The sequence below is a fragment of the Cyprinodon tularosa genome, unplaced genomic scaffold (genome assembly GCF_016077235.1).
Source record: "Cyprinodon tularosa strain WSP-4 unplaced genomic scaffold, ASM1607723v1 ctg288, whole genome shotgun sequence".
In the NCBI taxonomy this organism is placed as follows: Eukaryota; Metazoa; Chordata; class Actinopteri; order Cyprinodontiformes; family Cyprinodontidae; genus Cyprinodon; species Cyprinodon tularosa.
The window spans coordinates 582,996-599,222 of record NW_024038994.1 but is presented as its reverse complement, the minus strand read 5'-3'; the positions used below and the strand labels follow the sequence as shown (position 1 = coordinate 599,222).

The 16,227-nt window shown below is 40.3% G+C and overlaps 1 protein-coding gene across 1 annotated transcript in view; it reads left to right on the top strand.

The window, feature by feature from the left end:
* Window positions 1-16,227, top strand: part of rad51d (RAD51 paralog D) — a 45,563-nt gene that overhangs the window by 25,928 nt on the left and 3,408 nt on the right. The window contains exons 4-9 of the mRNA XM_038290762.1: window positions 8,590-8,671; window positions 8,828-8,962; window positions 9,042-9,137; window positions 9,227-9,317; window positions 15,552-15,622; window positions 15,949-16,116. Coding sequence (XP_038146690.1) covers window positions 8,590-8,671; window positions 8,828-8,962; window positions 9,042-9,137; window positions 9,227-9,317; window positions 15,552-15,622; window positions 15,949-16,116 — 643 coding nt within the window. The remainder of the gene's footprint in view (window positions 1-8,589; window positions 8,672-8,827; window positions 8,963-9,041; window positions 9,138-9,226; window positions 9,318-15,551; window positions 15,623-15,948; window positions 16,117-16,227) is intronic.

Genomic DNA, 16,227 nt, shown 5'->3' with positions numbered 1-16,227 from the left:
AGTAGTTTTTATGCTTGTCTTTTTTTTCAATCCACAGCAGCAGATCTCCAAGTGACGAAGACATCCAAAAGAAAAATACATAAAAATACATTTTTGGTCTTAAAAAAGAAATGAGGATGTCCTTCAAGCTAGAAACATTCTTAAAATCCTTTTGCTTTTTTGATCATATTAATCCATCAGAATTGGATGTGGGTGTGAAAAACTCAGCGTTAGAATAATTTTGCATCCTCATTTCTTACAAAGATGTTTCAAACAAATCCAAACTGAATCGAACCTTTTCTGTGACATTTCCTAGTCGGCTTTCTGTGAACGTCAGCTCCTGGGAGCCGAATGGCTCCTAATTCATCTCGTCCTGTCAGGAGCTGAAAGGGACTTTTCTTCAACTCTGGGCAGCGAGACACACCGACTGTTTACTATGAGTTGGAAACTAAATATGAAGCGGAACAAGTATGACGAGGGAAGGAAGTTGGATTGGGATTAGGAAGCCAGGCTTGACAGCGCTGAAGGAGTTTTCAGAATTTGTCACTGAGCGGATAAAACAGACAAAAACAGGAATCTTCCGAGTCTTGTGGGACTTTTGGCAGGACTGAAACACACAAAGTGCATCTGATGTTTCAAACTTCTGAACAAGTTGGTGAATATTTGGAAACAAGATGAAATGGATACATTGTAGGGGGATGTATTTGCATTTTTGATATGTGCTAGATTTTTTATTTTTTAAATTTAGACGGAATTAGTCAAGCTAATTTCTCAAAATACTGAATGCCATATTTCCTCCATGTTTCTGTCATTAGACTACGTACATTTACTAGTCTGCTTCTGTGACTGGGATACCACGCACTGGCTTGGTTGACGTTGCCATGGAAACATAACTTCATTGAACTTGTGTTGCTTAGGCCTTAAAATAATACCTTTAAAATCTACATGTAATAGTAAAATAAAAAAGTCAAAATCGTTTCCCAAAATATTCATAAGAAATTTATAAATTGTGCAAAATATTTTTCATAAATCATTTAAAATCTCTGTCTCGCCACTATGGGGTGCTGTAGCAGCCCCACTTCCTGTGGCCTTGCTGCTGAAAGTTAAAATTTAGTAACATTAACCCAATATATAGTTTATAGCCGATAAACAATATTACCCCATTTACACTACCCTTGAAAAATTGTGCCGAGACCGATCCGAGCTCAGTAACTGAGATAACTTATCGTGTGTAAATGGAAAGCAAACTGAACCGGACCGAGCTAACTGCAGACCAGTTCCAGAGGTGGGCTCGGCTCGGTTTTTCCCTGGCTCGGTTCTCTGATAACAAGAGCGCATGAGCAGAACGCGTCATCTCCGTCTGGCTGCACATCCCGATTCACACTCCATTTCAGTAGTTGGCGGTAATGCACCTCCGGACGTTGCTTGCCAACCAACACAAAACAGAAGAAGAAGAACAATCGAAATCTTCTCCATGCAACATTTTAAAAAATGGTTGCCGTCTTCGCCTGATCCTCTGCAAACACCAAAGTACAGCCATAATAATCAAGCATAACTTTCTGAATGTGAAGGGCGCCGCCATTTTGATTTGCTTGATTCCCTCCTTCTTCGTCTTCTTCTTCTTGTGTCTTATGGCGGTTGGCAAACAACTTTTGTTGCATTACCGCCACCAACTGCTTGATTTCCTCCTTCAATACTGGCAGTAATACCGCAGATCGTCACTAGGAGGCGAGGAGTCGAGGAACCGAGATAGCGTGATGTGTAAACGGTCGTCAGAACCGAGCTCGGCCTGGTTAACTGATCCGAGCTCGGACCGGTCTCGGCATGGATCGGTTTTTCAAGGGTAGTGGAAATGGGGTATAAGTTTTCCTACACTGTAAAACACACGATAGTGCCATCACACCCTGAATTCCATCACTATCACATGACCAACCATCACCACACAACCGGTCCAGTCCCCTCTCACTAATGAAGCAAAAACTTAATCTAGATCAGGGGTCACCAACGAGGTCCCCGCGGGCACCAAGGGGCTCTCAAGGACCACATGGGGGGCCCTCACATTCTTCTGAAATCAGAACAACTCACCAGTGTGCTAAGCTTTTTTTATTATTTTATTATATTAAATTGTATTTTATTCTGTTGCTCTTCTTATTTAATCATTTATAGAACATTTCAAAATGACGGTGTCTAAAATAAAATTAGAAATTAAAAGAAACAATGAAAATATGTTTATAATGAACGAAGGTTAGGTGAACACTGACCCCTGCAGTTGATGGGTCAGCATTGGTAGTGGGCGACATTGGCGGTGGATGTTGCCCTGAAATCTAAGGGTTGACAGTTTAAAGCAAAAGACCGCTCATATTCAGAATTCAAACTTCTGAAAGTATTTAAAGTAGGAAATCATTACATACTGTTCGATAATTGATCAGTGTTTTTAATTCATTTTTTTTTTTTTTATCTTAGGCTATTATAGTGATTTATTCCAAATTAGAATGGAATACTATTTTACCTGTTTGTCATTTTTTATAGACAAAATATTCGAATAAATAAATTTTAATAACTATTGTTTTTCTACGCTGTTGGTTGAATGGAAACAGATTAGGAATCCGTTTCACGAAGCATTTTTACCGAAAACTCTTAAGTCGTCTAAACCTGAAAACAGGGAAACTGACTTTTTTCGATTCGCTAAGTGTTTAATGAACCTCAGTTTCAGTCGCCGTAGTAACAGTCTTCTCAGAGCTAACTTGGTCGGCAGTAAACTCTGAGTGTCCTCCGCTCTCCTTACAGCCAATCACGTTGTTTTGTTTCCTGATTTAGTCAGATTTTTGTGCATAGAAAATATAGATCATTCAATAGATCCGTTACACACTTTAGGTTTTAAAAACCAACATTGCACGTCAGTTTGAAGAGTATGATCGACACAAATACACCCACTGACCAATCAGCATAAAGGGCTGTTAGTTTGTGAATATAAATAAGCTAAAACTTAATTAGAAAAATACAAATAAGAAAAGATACTTGAAAAGAAGTTTATTTCTTTTAGAAAAGTAAAAAGAATTTATGTATTTTAAAACAAAAAGACAAATGTATTAGATCATCAATTTTAATTTTAGGGTTAATCACAGTAATTCATTAATAGATAGATCCTTATTTATACCTGTAGGGTTTAAAATGTTAAGATAAAGTATCCAAAACTCCTCACTTTTTCCTAAAAAAAAGATTGGCTCTCTTTACCTCCAATGGCTATAAAAATAACAATGAAGATGAGTTACAATGTGCTAATGTTTAAAATTCTTTATTTAATGATCCTTTAATCCCCTTAAAATGATCAACATTTAAAACATTAAGAAAGATCTCTGATAAGCCACAACCTGCAAGGCTGGGATGCATTTCCCTTTTGAGCATTTGCTAATACCAGACTAAGATCTATTTAGTTATGTACTGCGCTCAGTTTCCTACATTTCTTTCCAAAGCAGACGTTCGCCCTCTTGATGAACGATTAAAGCTCTAACCTGGGAGGTCAGGTGTTGTGTCCCAGTTGCATAGTGTCATCCAAGCCATAAAACGTCCATCCTTTTGCCTTTAAAGATACAGTGGGAGGAGGATCTAAACATAGACTTTATCTAAACATAAAGGCTCCACATAAGCTGTTCACAGCGCCTGTCTGTTAGACACAGATGAATACAAGTTAAAGGAATAGTACACCCAAAACATGATTAGCCTTCATTTTCTACTCACCCCCATGCTGAACAACACTCTGGAGTACTTTTTTGTTATCTCAAATGCATCTGGAGATCTGGGAGGCTTCTTGCTGTCTGCTGACATTCAAATAATGGAGGTCTATGGCGCCCGAGGCAGAAAGGTCCATAAAAGTCCACAAAAAACGTGTCAATATTCCTCCATACTGCTCGTCCAATGTATTCCAAGTGTCCTGAGTGGGTAGCGTCCATAATTTACTCGAAACGAAGTCATTTAGAATGTTTTTAGAGCATAAACAGTAGTGTATAGGATTTCCTAAAAGCGCATTCACGAGTCTACGGAAACCGCGGCAGACCAAACCAGATGAAAGTGCGCATTCAGCTCGGCAAAGAACTCATGCTCTTCCTCAACACTGAAGTCCTCAGACATTTTTCTTTCGTTGTTTCTTTCTTTGCACAGGTAAACAGCACATTTCTTCTTCTACGCTTGCATTATCAGCAGAGCAGACGCTGAATGCGCACTTTCATCTGGTTTGGTCTGCCGCGGTTTCCGTAGACTCGTGAACGCGCTTTTAGGAAATCCTATACACTACTGTTTATGCTCTAAAAACATTCTAAATGACTTTGTTTCGAGTAAATTATGGACGCTACCCACTCAGGACACTTGGAATACATTGGACGAGCAGTATGGAGGAATATTGACACGTTTTTTCTGGACTTTTATGGACCTTTCTGCCTCTGGCGCCATAGACCTCCATTATTTGAATGTCAGCAGACAGCAAGAAGCCTCCCAGATCTCCAGATGCATTTGAGATATCAAAAAAGTACTCCAGAGTGTTGTTCAGCATGGGGGTGAGTAGAAAATGAAGGCTAATCATGTTTTGGGTGTACTATTCCTTTAAAGCTCTAACCTGGGAGGTCAGGTGTTGTGTCCCAGTTCCATAGTGTCATCCAAGCCATAAAACATCCATCCTTTTGCCTTTAAAGATACAGTGGGAGGGATCTAAACATAGACTTTATCTAAACATAAAGGCTCCACATAAGCTGTACTCAGCGCCTGTCTGTGTTAGACACAGATGAATACAAGTTAAGGTCGTTAACTGCTCGCACCTCTACAGAACCACACCGGCTAAAATCCAATCCAAACTGCTTCTCCTGCAAACCTCTTTGATTCATATGTTTTGGTCACATGGTTTTTCATCCACACGCCTTTCAAACGGGGCTTTAACATTTCTAAAACAAATAATTGTTTTACAAATACTTTTTTTTTGTTATAGTTGTATAAACAAATAAAATGAGATTTAAAATTCCACCTGACATGTGTGACTCTTCAGGATTAATGGAACAGCAGGTATAAATTTTTAGCCCCGCCCCCTAATGGCCACCTTCATTTGAAACTAGAGGCTCAGACCTTTCCAGAGGTCATTGTGCGATCATTTCAGTTGATGTAACCGGAATGCATTACATAAGCTTGCTCTGTTATTCTTATTTTCTATTCAGTTTGGTGATATTATTGGTAGATTTTAATGCAACAACTACAAAATCTTCGGAGCAAAGGCTTGGCTTTATGCAGAAGGTCTCCAATAATGGAAATCAGCATATTTTTCTGACCAGATTCCCTTTTATTAATGGAAAAATGCATTTTTGCACCATTTTTCACATCCCATTTTCTCCTAGCACACTGCCCACTAAAACCTCTGTGGAACAAACATGCTTTAACTTATTCAGCCCAAATTTGCTTGAGTTATAGACAAGATGTGGATCTATAAAGTCTGAGGGTTCATGCAAAGATTGAAATGGGCTTTCTTGGTGTTTGGCAGTGTTTATTTTGGAATAAAAAAATGGCAAGGCTAAATATTTTTCGTTTTTTTTCTGTTTAATCACCTATAAAACCAAAAATGGTGACATTTATACGAAGGGGTATTAGGACCAAGCTAGAGAAGTTTTTTCTATTTAGAGAATAAAGTCGTAAAATTATGAGAATAAAGTTGTAAAATTACTAGGATAAAGTCATAAAATTATGAGAATAAATTCCTAACATTAAGAGAATAAAGTCCTAAAATTATGAGAAACGAGTTGTATTTTATGACAACTCTTCCCAGAAGCCCTTTCTTCCCTCTAATGAGGAATGTGGAGCATCGTGTGAAGTTCTACTTTAGCATCGGTTTGACCAATCAGGAAATCTTTTAGCAGCAGCATCAAACTGGGCAGGAGGTCAAAGTGGACTCTGGTTGCTGATTGGTGGAGCTGGTCGGCCGTCATCTGCTGGGCGGAGCTCCAAGCTTTCTTTCTGAAACGGGTTGCTGTACGATGACTTAATTCTCGTAATGTTACGACTTTATTCTCAAAATAAAATAAATCTCTAGCCTGGCCCTAATACTCCGTCGTACATTTGAAATAGTAATTCCCCCTGAAAAATATTCCTCAATGCCTTTCTGTCATACTAATTCAAACAATTGTATTTCCTGTTTATAGTTTGGGAGCTATACTCGCTTTAATTCACATATCTAATTTCTCCCAATAAGAGGTTAAAGCAATAAGTAGTAAAGTCCAAAATCCAGCTAAAAAGTTTCAGAATATATGGCAAGCTCTCGCTATACTATGACTAAACACTTGTCCTCATCTCTGCTTTTTTTCTGTTCTGTTCTTCTCTTTTTTTCCCCTTTTTTTTGTCGAATTTTTTTAATATCTGTGTGCATCCATTCAGTAACCCTCTAGACGCCACATCCCAGCAGACCCTGTGTGGCGGGGGGGACATATGTGGACCTTCTGTTTTGTTATGCTTTATAATCAGAACACTTGCTCAACACGGGGATCACTTTGACTGATTTTATGTATAATTCAGTCGTTTAAAGGCTAGATAGAAGGAGCAGACGGTGGGCAGCTAGCAGACCATCGCTGACGTCTAAATCAGGGTTCCCGCGGGTCCTTAAAAAGTCTTAGAAGGCATTGAATTCTTCAAAATAAAACTAAGGCCTTAATTGGTATTAAAATGTCTTAAATCAGTCTTTCGTAGGTCTTCATTTTTAAAACATCATAAATAGGATTATTTTTATTACGATTTATTTTGTAATCTAAATAAAACGTTAAAATTGACAAATTTTATTTTATTTTTTATAAAAAAAAAAAATAACGTCTCGCCATTAGGGATGGGAATCGAAAACCGGTTCCTGTTCAGAACCGGTTCCGTATTTTCCGATTCCATGGCATCGTTTGGCAGCTCGCTGAACGATTCTTTTTTCGATTCCCGCAGCACCAGAGCCTAGAGCGCCGGCTCTGAGGAGCACGACTTACGTCACGTTTTTTACGCAAGTTCCGCAAGTTGAAAGAACTGTTCGAGGAGGAAGACAACGAGCTGCGGTCACTTTGTGAATCAAAGCCGCGTCTTTCCTTAGCCCAGAGGGTAGATCAGGAAATCCAGCTCTATAAAAGCTTGCCCTCCATCCCCTGCAGGGATAGCGCCACACTGTGGTGGAACAAGCAAGATACGCTGCCCTTGCTATCTGGACTGGCTGAAAACTACCTCTGTGTGCAGGCTTCCTCCACCCCATCTGAGAGGGTGTTCTCCACGGCTGGAGACACCATAAGCCCTGAAAGATCCTGTATCCTTCCAGAAAAAGCAGATATGCTCATCTTTCTGCAAAAGAACTGTTAATTTTCCCTACTACTGTTTTATAATTAGTATTTTTTGTTATTTAAAATAGGTTATTATCCCATCATTTGTTATTAGACATTGTTGGTTATTAAGTTTGTTCTTGTATTCATTTTTCATGTAAACACAGATGTTACTCCAGTTTCACATTTCCTGTGGACATCTTGATCTTGTTGAGTTTGTAAGATTGTGCAATAGTTAAGTAAACAAAGTTGATGCTGATAATCAAACTGTTTGTTCTCCTTTTTCCCCCAAATTGGAATCGAAAAAAGAATCGATAAAGAATCGAATCGTTTCATAGAATCGAAAAGGGAATCGGAATCGTGAAAATCTTTTCAATTCCCAACCCTAATCGCCATTATTGGTTCCGTCCCGATAGCGGAACCAATAAAGCGTTGTTGCGGCCGGGACATTAGGGAGATGCTCCATTAACTTTTTGTCTGGAAAATATGAGCAAGTGTAAATGTAACCAAAATTGTCTCCAGCCAAGAGTTTCCTCCACGGCTAAAACCAGGGAACATACATGAGGCTCAGTGGATTTAGTGCAAGAAGTCATTGAAGCTCAGAACGATGGGAATTAAGGCAGTGGAGTCGCACATGCGAAGCACGAAACACAAAGCGTCAAAATGGAGTTACAGAGAAACAGCCGGTATTTTTCAGTTTAGTTCCACCCTTGTCTCTGCAACGCCTCCACTTATCACCAAATCAAACATACTAAGAAAACCATACAAAGAAAAATAGCTGCAAAAAAGACTTAGCACTGGTTATGTTGGGGCTTTAAAACTGATTAGTTTTGTTCCCTGCTAAAACAAAGTTTGTGAATTCAGTTAAATAATTGTTCAAATATATCTGTCATTTGTGTGTTTTTAGCTTTCTTCCTGTATGGGAAGCTTTTCAACATTTGAAACATTAGTGCAGTGGTTTATGTTAAAATAAACCTTTGGGTTAAGTTGTTGCAAGCAGGTTTTTCTTGTTTCTTGTGAATTTGGTCTTAAATTTTTATTTCAAGTGGCATTAAAACGTCTTGAATGTAACTTGCCTTATGCTGCAGGAACCCTGTAAACTCTTCTTTCACCTTCCTTTGAATGCAGGACCAACCGGGTCTGTTTAGTTTGGTAAAGAGCAGCTCAGGAAAGGAAAGCTGACTCTGTATGTTTCCACTCCCACTCTTTTATTAGTTGTGAGGTTTCACTTGAAGCTAATAGTTTATTACCTCCAGCTGGCAGCTGTGAGTAATGAGTTGTACCTCGTTTCTTGCAGCTTAGATAAACTGCTGGATTCAGGCTTGTATACGGGAGAGATAACGGAGCTGTCAGGAGGAGCAGGAAGCGGCAAATCTCAGGTGAGCATTCCCTCTGCGTCCCGCAGTACCACGGGTCCTTTCAGCCTCTTGAACTCTCTCCTGCTCCGGAGGAATGTGGCTGAATAAATGGCTTCGGCGGACATTGTTTTAGAAACGTTGGAGCGTTTCAGCCTGCTCTCTCTCATGTGTTTTCAGGTGTGTTTTGGTGTGTCGGTGCACACCGCACACCGTCTGAAGCAGAGCGTGATCTACATCGACACAACAGGAGGGCTCACCGCCAGCCGCCTGCTGCAGATCCTGCAAACTGAAACAAATAATACAGACGAGCAGGTGAGGCGCAAGATGTTGTTTTACACAAGTATGATGTTTAATATAAAATGAGCTGACAGTTAAAACTTTTCCTCTGTAGATGGAAGCTCTACAGAGGATTCACACCTTCCGCCTGTTTGACGTCTACGCTCTGCTCGACTGCCTGTACGGGCTCTGCGGCGGCGGCCTTCAGAAGGTTCGTTTGCATAAAACACACCAGCCGCGCCGTCGGGACCTTCAGGAAGGAGGGCCGAGCTGTCTAAATTTGTCACATTTTGTGTCGAGGCGTGTGTCGGCGGCGGCTCTGTCAAGGTGATGATCGTGGACTCGGTGTCAGCCGTTATCGCTCCTCTGCTGGGAGGCAAACAGAACGAAGGTGAAGATCTCTTTCTGCTGCTCTGTCACATTCAGGGAAACCCGAGGCTGTGCTCACATCTGCAGCTTCCTCATCTGTGGAGCCCTGTGTGTTTTATGAAGGATGACATTTACATAAAAGGAAGAATAACAGTAGCAGTAGAGTCAGAGTAAAGCTAAAGTAGAGTGATAGCTTAGTAAAAGTAAAAGTCTTATCCCATTGACTTTGTTCAGCTTTATTGTTATTCAATTCAATTGTTTTGTAAATTAACAGCTGCTAAACTACCAGATGTTTAAGGTAGCTGTATATGGATGAAAACCAAAGGCAGCACTCTAGCAGCTTAATGCTAAGTTAGGTTATTTGGAAAACAAATTCCATTCTATTCAGTTTATTTCTATAGCTCCAATTCACATCATGTCATCTCAGGTCACTTTCCAGTTCACCAGATCTTCCAGTCAGATTGATTCAACGTTTTCTATCTAAGATAAACCAGCTGATTGCATCGACTCATTGACTCCTCAGCAATCCCTCACACTAAGCATGCTTGTAGCGACAGTGGAGAGGAAAAACTCCCTTTGAATAGGAAGAAACCTCCAGCAGAACCAGGCTCAGTGTGAGCGGCCATCTGCTGAGGCCCACTGGGGTTCAAGGAGACAGAAGCAGACATAGAAAAAGAAGCATAGATACAAAAGGCAACTGTCAACCAGCTCCACAGGCGGCCCCGTCCAGGAAACACACAGCCAGGCAGACGAGCTCCGAGCCAGCTCCCATGTCAGAGGATGAAGAGAGCACATCCAGTTAGTCACAGTCAGAGAAACAGGACTACACTGGAAAACAGGCCAAGCTCCAACATCTAGAAACAAAGGTGTTGATGGCAGCAGCACAGCTGATGTTTCTCTCCCGGATGGAGTCACAGCCAAACAGGAACAGACCAGATGAAGCTACTATGAGAAAAAGCAGAGAGAGCAGAACGTTAGAGATTGAACTAACAGATTCTGCAGAGTGGGAGAATAGAGATAGAATGAAGCAGAATGATGAAAAAGGGGTCCCTATGTCCTCCAGCAGTCTAAGCCTATAGCAGCAGAACTATAGAGATAGCTCAGGATAACCTGAGCCACTCTAACTAGAAGCTTTATCAAAAAGGAAAGTTTTAAGCCTAGCCTTAAAAGTAGACAGGGTGTCTGCCTCACGGACTAAAAGTTTGCTTTTAACCCTTTCATGCATGAATCATGATAGTATATGTTATGATTTTTTTACCAAGTGTTTTTATTACTCTTTATGAATGAAAAAAAACATTTTCATCAATTTTTTTTTAAAATATACTTTCTTTAGGGAGTTGCATAATGTCCAACTTAGTGGACACATAACTACTTACAAATTTTTAATAACACAGAATCAATTCTTGGAATTTATACTTAACTCCTTAATTGTTACCTGATGTCCCCATATTTTTTTTTTTACCTGCAAGGATCGCCTAGAATAGAAGGAATGAGCAGATATTCCTCTCCCTCACAACCCATGTGCTCCTCTGTCGGCCATTTTTTTTTTTTCCAGGAAAAAACAAAGTCACTTGCAAAGGCTGACAAGTAGGTGGCAGTTTGACAAGTGGCAGGATGATACATTAGCGTCCACTGTAGTAACATATGTGCAAATGTGACATTAAAACATGTTCATTTAAGAGAAAACAACCATTTAACAACTGTCCACTGTAGTGACCACTATGGATGAAAGGGTTAAAATGTTTACTGTTTTCAAATTGTTGTGTTTGACTTGTTAAAGGTACACTATGCAACCGGTGTTGATTTTCCAGCGAGGCTCCCCCCAGAGGGCGAAAGTAAAAGTGCACTGTCGTAAATATGCTCAGCTGTTCTCCTGGTTTCTCCGTCAAGCCAGGCGCGGTTGTTTTGAGCTTAGCAGACAGGCGAACGCAACGAATGACTAACACAGTGAAAGTATGAACGTGCACACGGAGAGAGAGAAACCATTCCAATGTTACTTACAATCGCATCAACAGAAACGCGAGGTCCGCGTCAGCCTTGCAGCCTTCTTTTTATTTTAGCTCTCGCCATTCGGAAAAAGTTTGCCCGATGTTCACCCGTGTACGACTCCTCTCTCTGTCCAGAGCCCTTTTCCTTTCTTGCCTGCTCCGACATGGGCTTTCGCTGTTTTCTCGCTGGTTCCGCCATGATAACTGCACAAAGATTGCCACTGTGCTAGCAACGAGCATGCTTTTAACTGGGGGCGTGTAGCAGTTCTCGCCGTAAAGCAAGACCGACTCTCGCGATGCACGAGACTTCTGAGCCTGTGGGTGCGGGCCGAGGGCTCCTGCAATTGCAAGTGCGGTATTTCCCCCACAGACCACCAGGGCGGCCAAGAATACCTTTGTTCGACCTGAAATTACTAATTTAATCATCCAAAACGTTATGGAACACATTAGTTAACTGAAAAATGTTGCATAGTGTGCCCTTTAAGACTGTGTTTTTTTTGGGGTGGGGGATCATTTTCTATTTTAAGCTAGCAAAACCTTTTATTGAAGCAGTCTAACAGCAATCTTTGTTAAATTCCTCAACCCAGCCAGTGTGGACCAAGATAAAGCTTCCTGGAAACCCTTTAAACCCTTTTATTCTTTTAAATTTTAAAAGTTTTAACTTCCCTTGGTGTTTTCCAGCACTTTCTGGGAGCTGCGGTTGCTTTAATGGCTTTATAGATAAAGTAGAGTTGAGTACGGAAACCTAGAAAATTGCATTAATGAACTGACTTTTGCCATTCAGTCCTCCTGAATAAGCATGTGGTGACAGTGGAAAGGAAAACTCCTTGGAATATGGAAAGACAGATGACATTTATGCAAAAATAAAAACACCGAAGCACTGCTGCATCAGAAGTTTTGGCTCTAGTATCTCCGTTAGTGAGCTCTTCTAGAATAAAGACACAGCTGAGTAGAAAGGTTTCGGTCCGGTTAGAAAGAATATGGAATGAAAACGTATGATTTATTCTTTATTCTCTAAGATTTAATCTACTAAATCAAAGAACGAAGCAGCAGGTGGTTAAAGTTCACCTGTGAGGCTGATAGACCGAGGCTTAATCCAGTCTCCTGCCTGGTTTGATCCAGAAAGCGTTTCTTTGGATGAGTTGTGCCGAACAAACCCTCTGCCACCTCAGATAAGCCGTTAATACGTCACACCGCCTGAACACGTTTCACCTGGTGATTGTGCAAAGAGCCGCTCCAAACCGTGTCTACTCTCCCACTCACTCTGTTATTTGAATTTGTGTTTAGCGGTTATTAACAACTTCCACCTTCTAGGGATCCATTTTTTACAGTGTTTGCTCTTTTTCTGCCAAATGAAAATTAACTGTCAAGTTTTTTTATTTTATTTTTTTTTTCAATAGATTTTATTTAGTTTTTTTCTTTTTTGACACAACAAAACTTAACCTTGCAACATGTATTTAAGCACACTTGCATTCACCATTCAAACCTGCATTTGTCTAATCTCAAAAATAAACAAAACCCTTTAGATTAAGGCAGAGAAAATATGAATAGAAACTATAGTCAAGACATCCATTCAAGACCCCCATCAATAAGCTCCACCTTCAGTCCCTATGATCCTCAGATATGGCTCCCATTTTATTATCCCATTCTTTGCTCTTGGCAATGTGTGTTAGTTTTTCCTACTTGTTCACCTTATTCCAAATGCTGGAGTTAATCCTGTGAAGTAGAGGTCTGTCTATGTAAACGATACTTTCCTGAGACTCAATAAAGATAAAAAAAAAAAAAAAAGAACCAGAAATATGTTTTTAGAACAATTTTCCTTATAATTAGCTTGGAATTTATGTGTTTTTAATATTATTTTAAAAGCTAAAGATTCATACATTGTTGGTACAGGCGTAACTTTCTGAAGGACTGGTGTGGACATGTCCCCGCCAATAAACTCTGCTTTTTTCACCTTCTCTGCTCATTTACTTTAGCCAAAGCTAACAGAATAGGGTGCAGCTATCTGTGTTCATTTAGAGCGTTTTGAGTCCATGTTTTTTTTTTTCTTCCTCTCTCTCGCTGCTCCCATGTCCCGCCTCTCGGTGTGACATCATCAAATCTGTCGCTTTGAGACATCTGACTTGCGGTCGCATTTCACTGCTTAAAGAGTAGCTACGTGGAGGAGGAGAGACACGCAGCAGCACTCAGTGAATATTAACCAGCAGCTACTTCCATGTTTAAGTAAACAGGATTAGAGATGCCACCGAAAACTCTGTTCCTCAGACATGCAGAGCTTTTTTCTGCAAGAATGGCAACAGATTATAAGTTTATACAGTCCTGCTCACCATTACTGGCACCCCTTCATGTTTTGCATAGCTGAGTGAATATCTTCAGAAATAAATGGAAATGTTCAAAAGTTATATCAGCAAGATCTTTCAATTTAAGGTCCAAAAGAATTTAAGAAAGATAGTTACCATTTCAACACAAACATTTTATTTCAAAGTACAAAACAGAAAACCAGCATGTGCACCAATATTGACACCCCTCCCTAATATTTGGTTGCACAGCCTTTGGCAGCAATGACAGCCTCCAAAAGTTTCTTATATCCATCTAGAAGCTTCTTGCTCTTCTCGGGAGGCATTTTCTCCCACTTTTGTAATCTGCTCAAGCTCTTGTACAGTTGCAGGGTTCCTTTCTCCGATGGCAGATTTCAGCTCTATCCAAAGATTTTCAATTGGATTAAGATCAGGACTCATTGCTGGCCATTTTAAAACAGTCCATTTTTGCCCTTGCAACCATGCCTGCGTGCTTTTGGAGGTGTGCTTTAGGTCATTCTCTTGCTGAAGGACCCAGGACCTTCGCCTCAAACCAAGCTTTCTTACACTGGACAAAACATTTCGCCCTAGAATTTCTTGATAATCTTCTGATTTCATGATGCCTGTGATACGGTCAAGGTCTCCAGTACCAGATGCCGCAAAGCAGCCCCACAGCATTATGCATCCTCCACCATGCTTGAATGTTTGTATGGTCTTCTTTTCTTTAAAGGCTTCATTGCGCCGTCTGTAAACCTACTGTTGGTGTGAATGACCAAAAAGCTCCACTTTTGTTTCATCCGACCATAAAATGTTGTCCCAGAAGGCTTGAAGTTTATCCAGGTTCTCTTTTGCGAAGAACAATCGTTCTTTTTTTATGTCTTTTCTTTAGGAAATATTCCACCATATGTACTTAAACTTCAGGGGTGCCAATAATGGTGAGCAGGACTGTATAAGTTAGTAATATAATGCAAGATGATTTAGAAAACAGTTTAAATGTTCTTCTTTACCAGCTAAAAAAGCTGGGCTGCTCAGAGGACCTTGACTCCCAGTTACAGCTTAAAATTAACATGTTTTCTTCTTATTTTTTTTTTATTATTTTACAGACAGAATCAGGCTGCAGAGCTTCTACAGATCTGGAAATGTAGTTTCTGGCTTCATTATATTAGTAAAGAAGTTTATACACCTTTTTAAACACAGAGAAGTAGGGAGAGCTGCAGATTAAAGGTGGAACTGATTTTCTTGGATATGCAGCATGTAATAAAATATATCTCCAAGTTTACCAGAATTAAATATTCTACATTTAAAATGCAGCATATCTAGATTTTTCTGGATGGAATTGAAATTGTACTTCTAGGGATGCATGATTATTGATTTTGGCATCGGAATCAGCTGTTATTTTTTTTATACATTAATGTTAATTGATGTAATAATGTTTTTAGGCCCTATATATATATATATATATATATATATATATATATATAAATAATGCACTAAATGGCATCTCTAACTATATAAATATCAGCATATTAAGGTTCTCTTGTGTTCTGAACAACAGGAAAACACTGAATAAATATACGTTGAGCTCATTTATGGAAAATACAAAAACCTAATGAAAGCATTTGGGTGGAGTAACTTTAGCTCCATCAGCCCCCACCCTTAGAGCGCCCCCACCAACTTTAATCACAAAGTTACACCCTTGATCATTTTTTTTTTTTGAAGATGAGAACCTAATTTCCTATACAAGATCATAAAATAAAAACAAATAGGTTGTTTTTCTAAATAGTCGTCTACTTTGCGGCTCTAAACCAGTTTTACTTGGTCGGATTCGGGGCAGAATGGCTCTTTGGATCTGAAAGGTTGCAGCCCCCCCGCCCTAATGAAAAGGAACCAGCCTGACTGTAGCTTCAGCTGCAGGATGCTAAACATATTCTGCCCGTGTACCAACCTCTCCAACACTTCCCTCGCCTTCAGGCATGTCCTTGATGATACAAGTGGCAGCGGCTCTAAAGACGATGGCGAAGGACTTCAGCGTCGCCGTTCTGGTAAGGATGACTCAGTCCTTGATGTTTCCTGCTCTGAATGCAGGCTTCATTTACACAGTCAGTCCCTGCAAACTCAAACCTTCCTCTGCCTTTGATTTGATGGAGGGGAAAAAAAATAAAAACCCTCCAAGACATGAACTGAATGCCGTTAAAAAGCGTGCAGTCACCACAATTAGTAAGTGTGTTTGATTTTCCACGTGATGTGTGCAACAATGTGAATCTTCCTTTCATGTTTAAAGCCTGTTTTACTATTTAAAAGGTGTAAAAAAAAGCCATAAAATATGAGGATATAATCTCCCAAAAAAAGATGCCGTCTGAACCCGCAGGTAACAAACCATGTAACGAGAAGTGGCAGCGGGGAGGTGCAGCCGGGCCTCGGCGTATCATGGAGCCACATCCCTAGAACCAGAATCCTGCTGGAACGAGTTGAGAGAGGGGCGTCTGTCAGCAGCACGGGTCAGCGCTCCGCCACGCTCATCAAGTCCTCCAGACAGGTACCCCGCCAGCACCGCCGACTCACACCACAACAGAGGTTTCTGCTGCTGTCAAAACATGGTGTCGAAATAGAGAGCTCAACGTCGTCTTCCCAAAGGCCCGGTTTGATA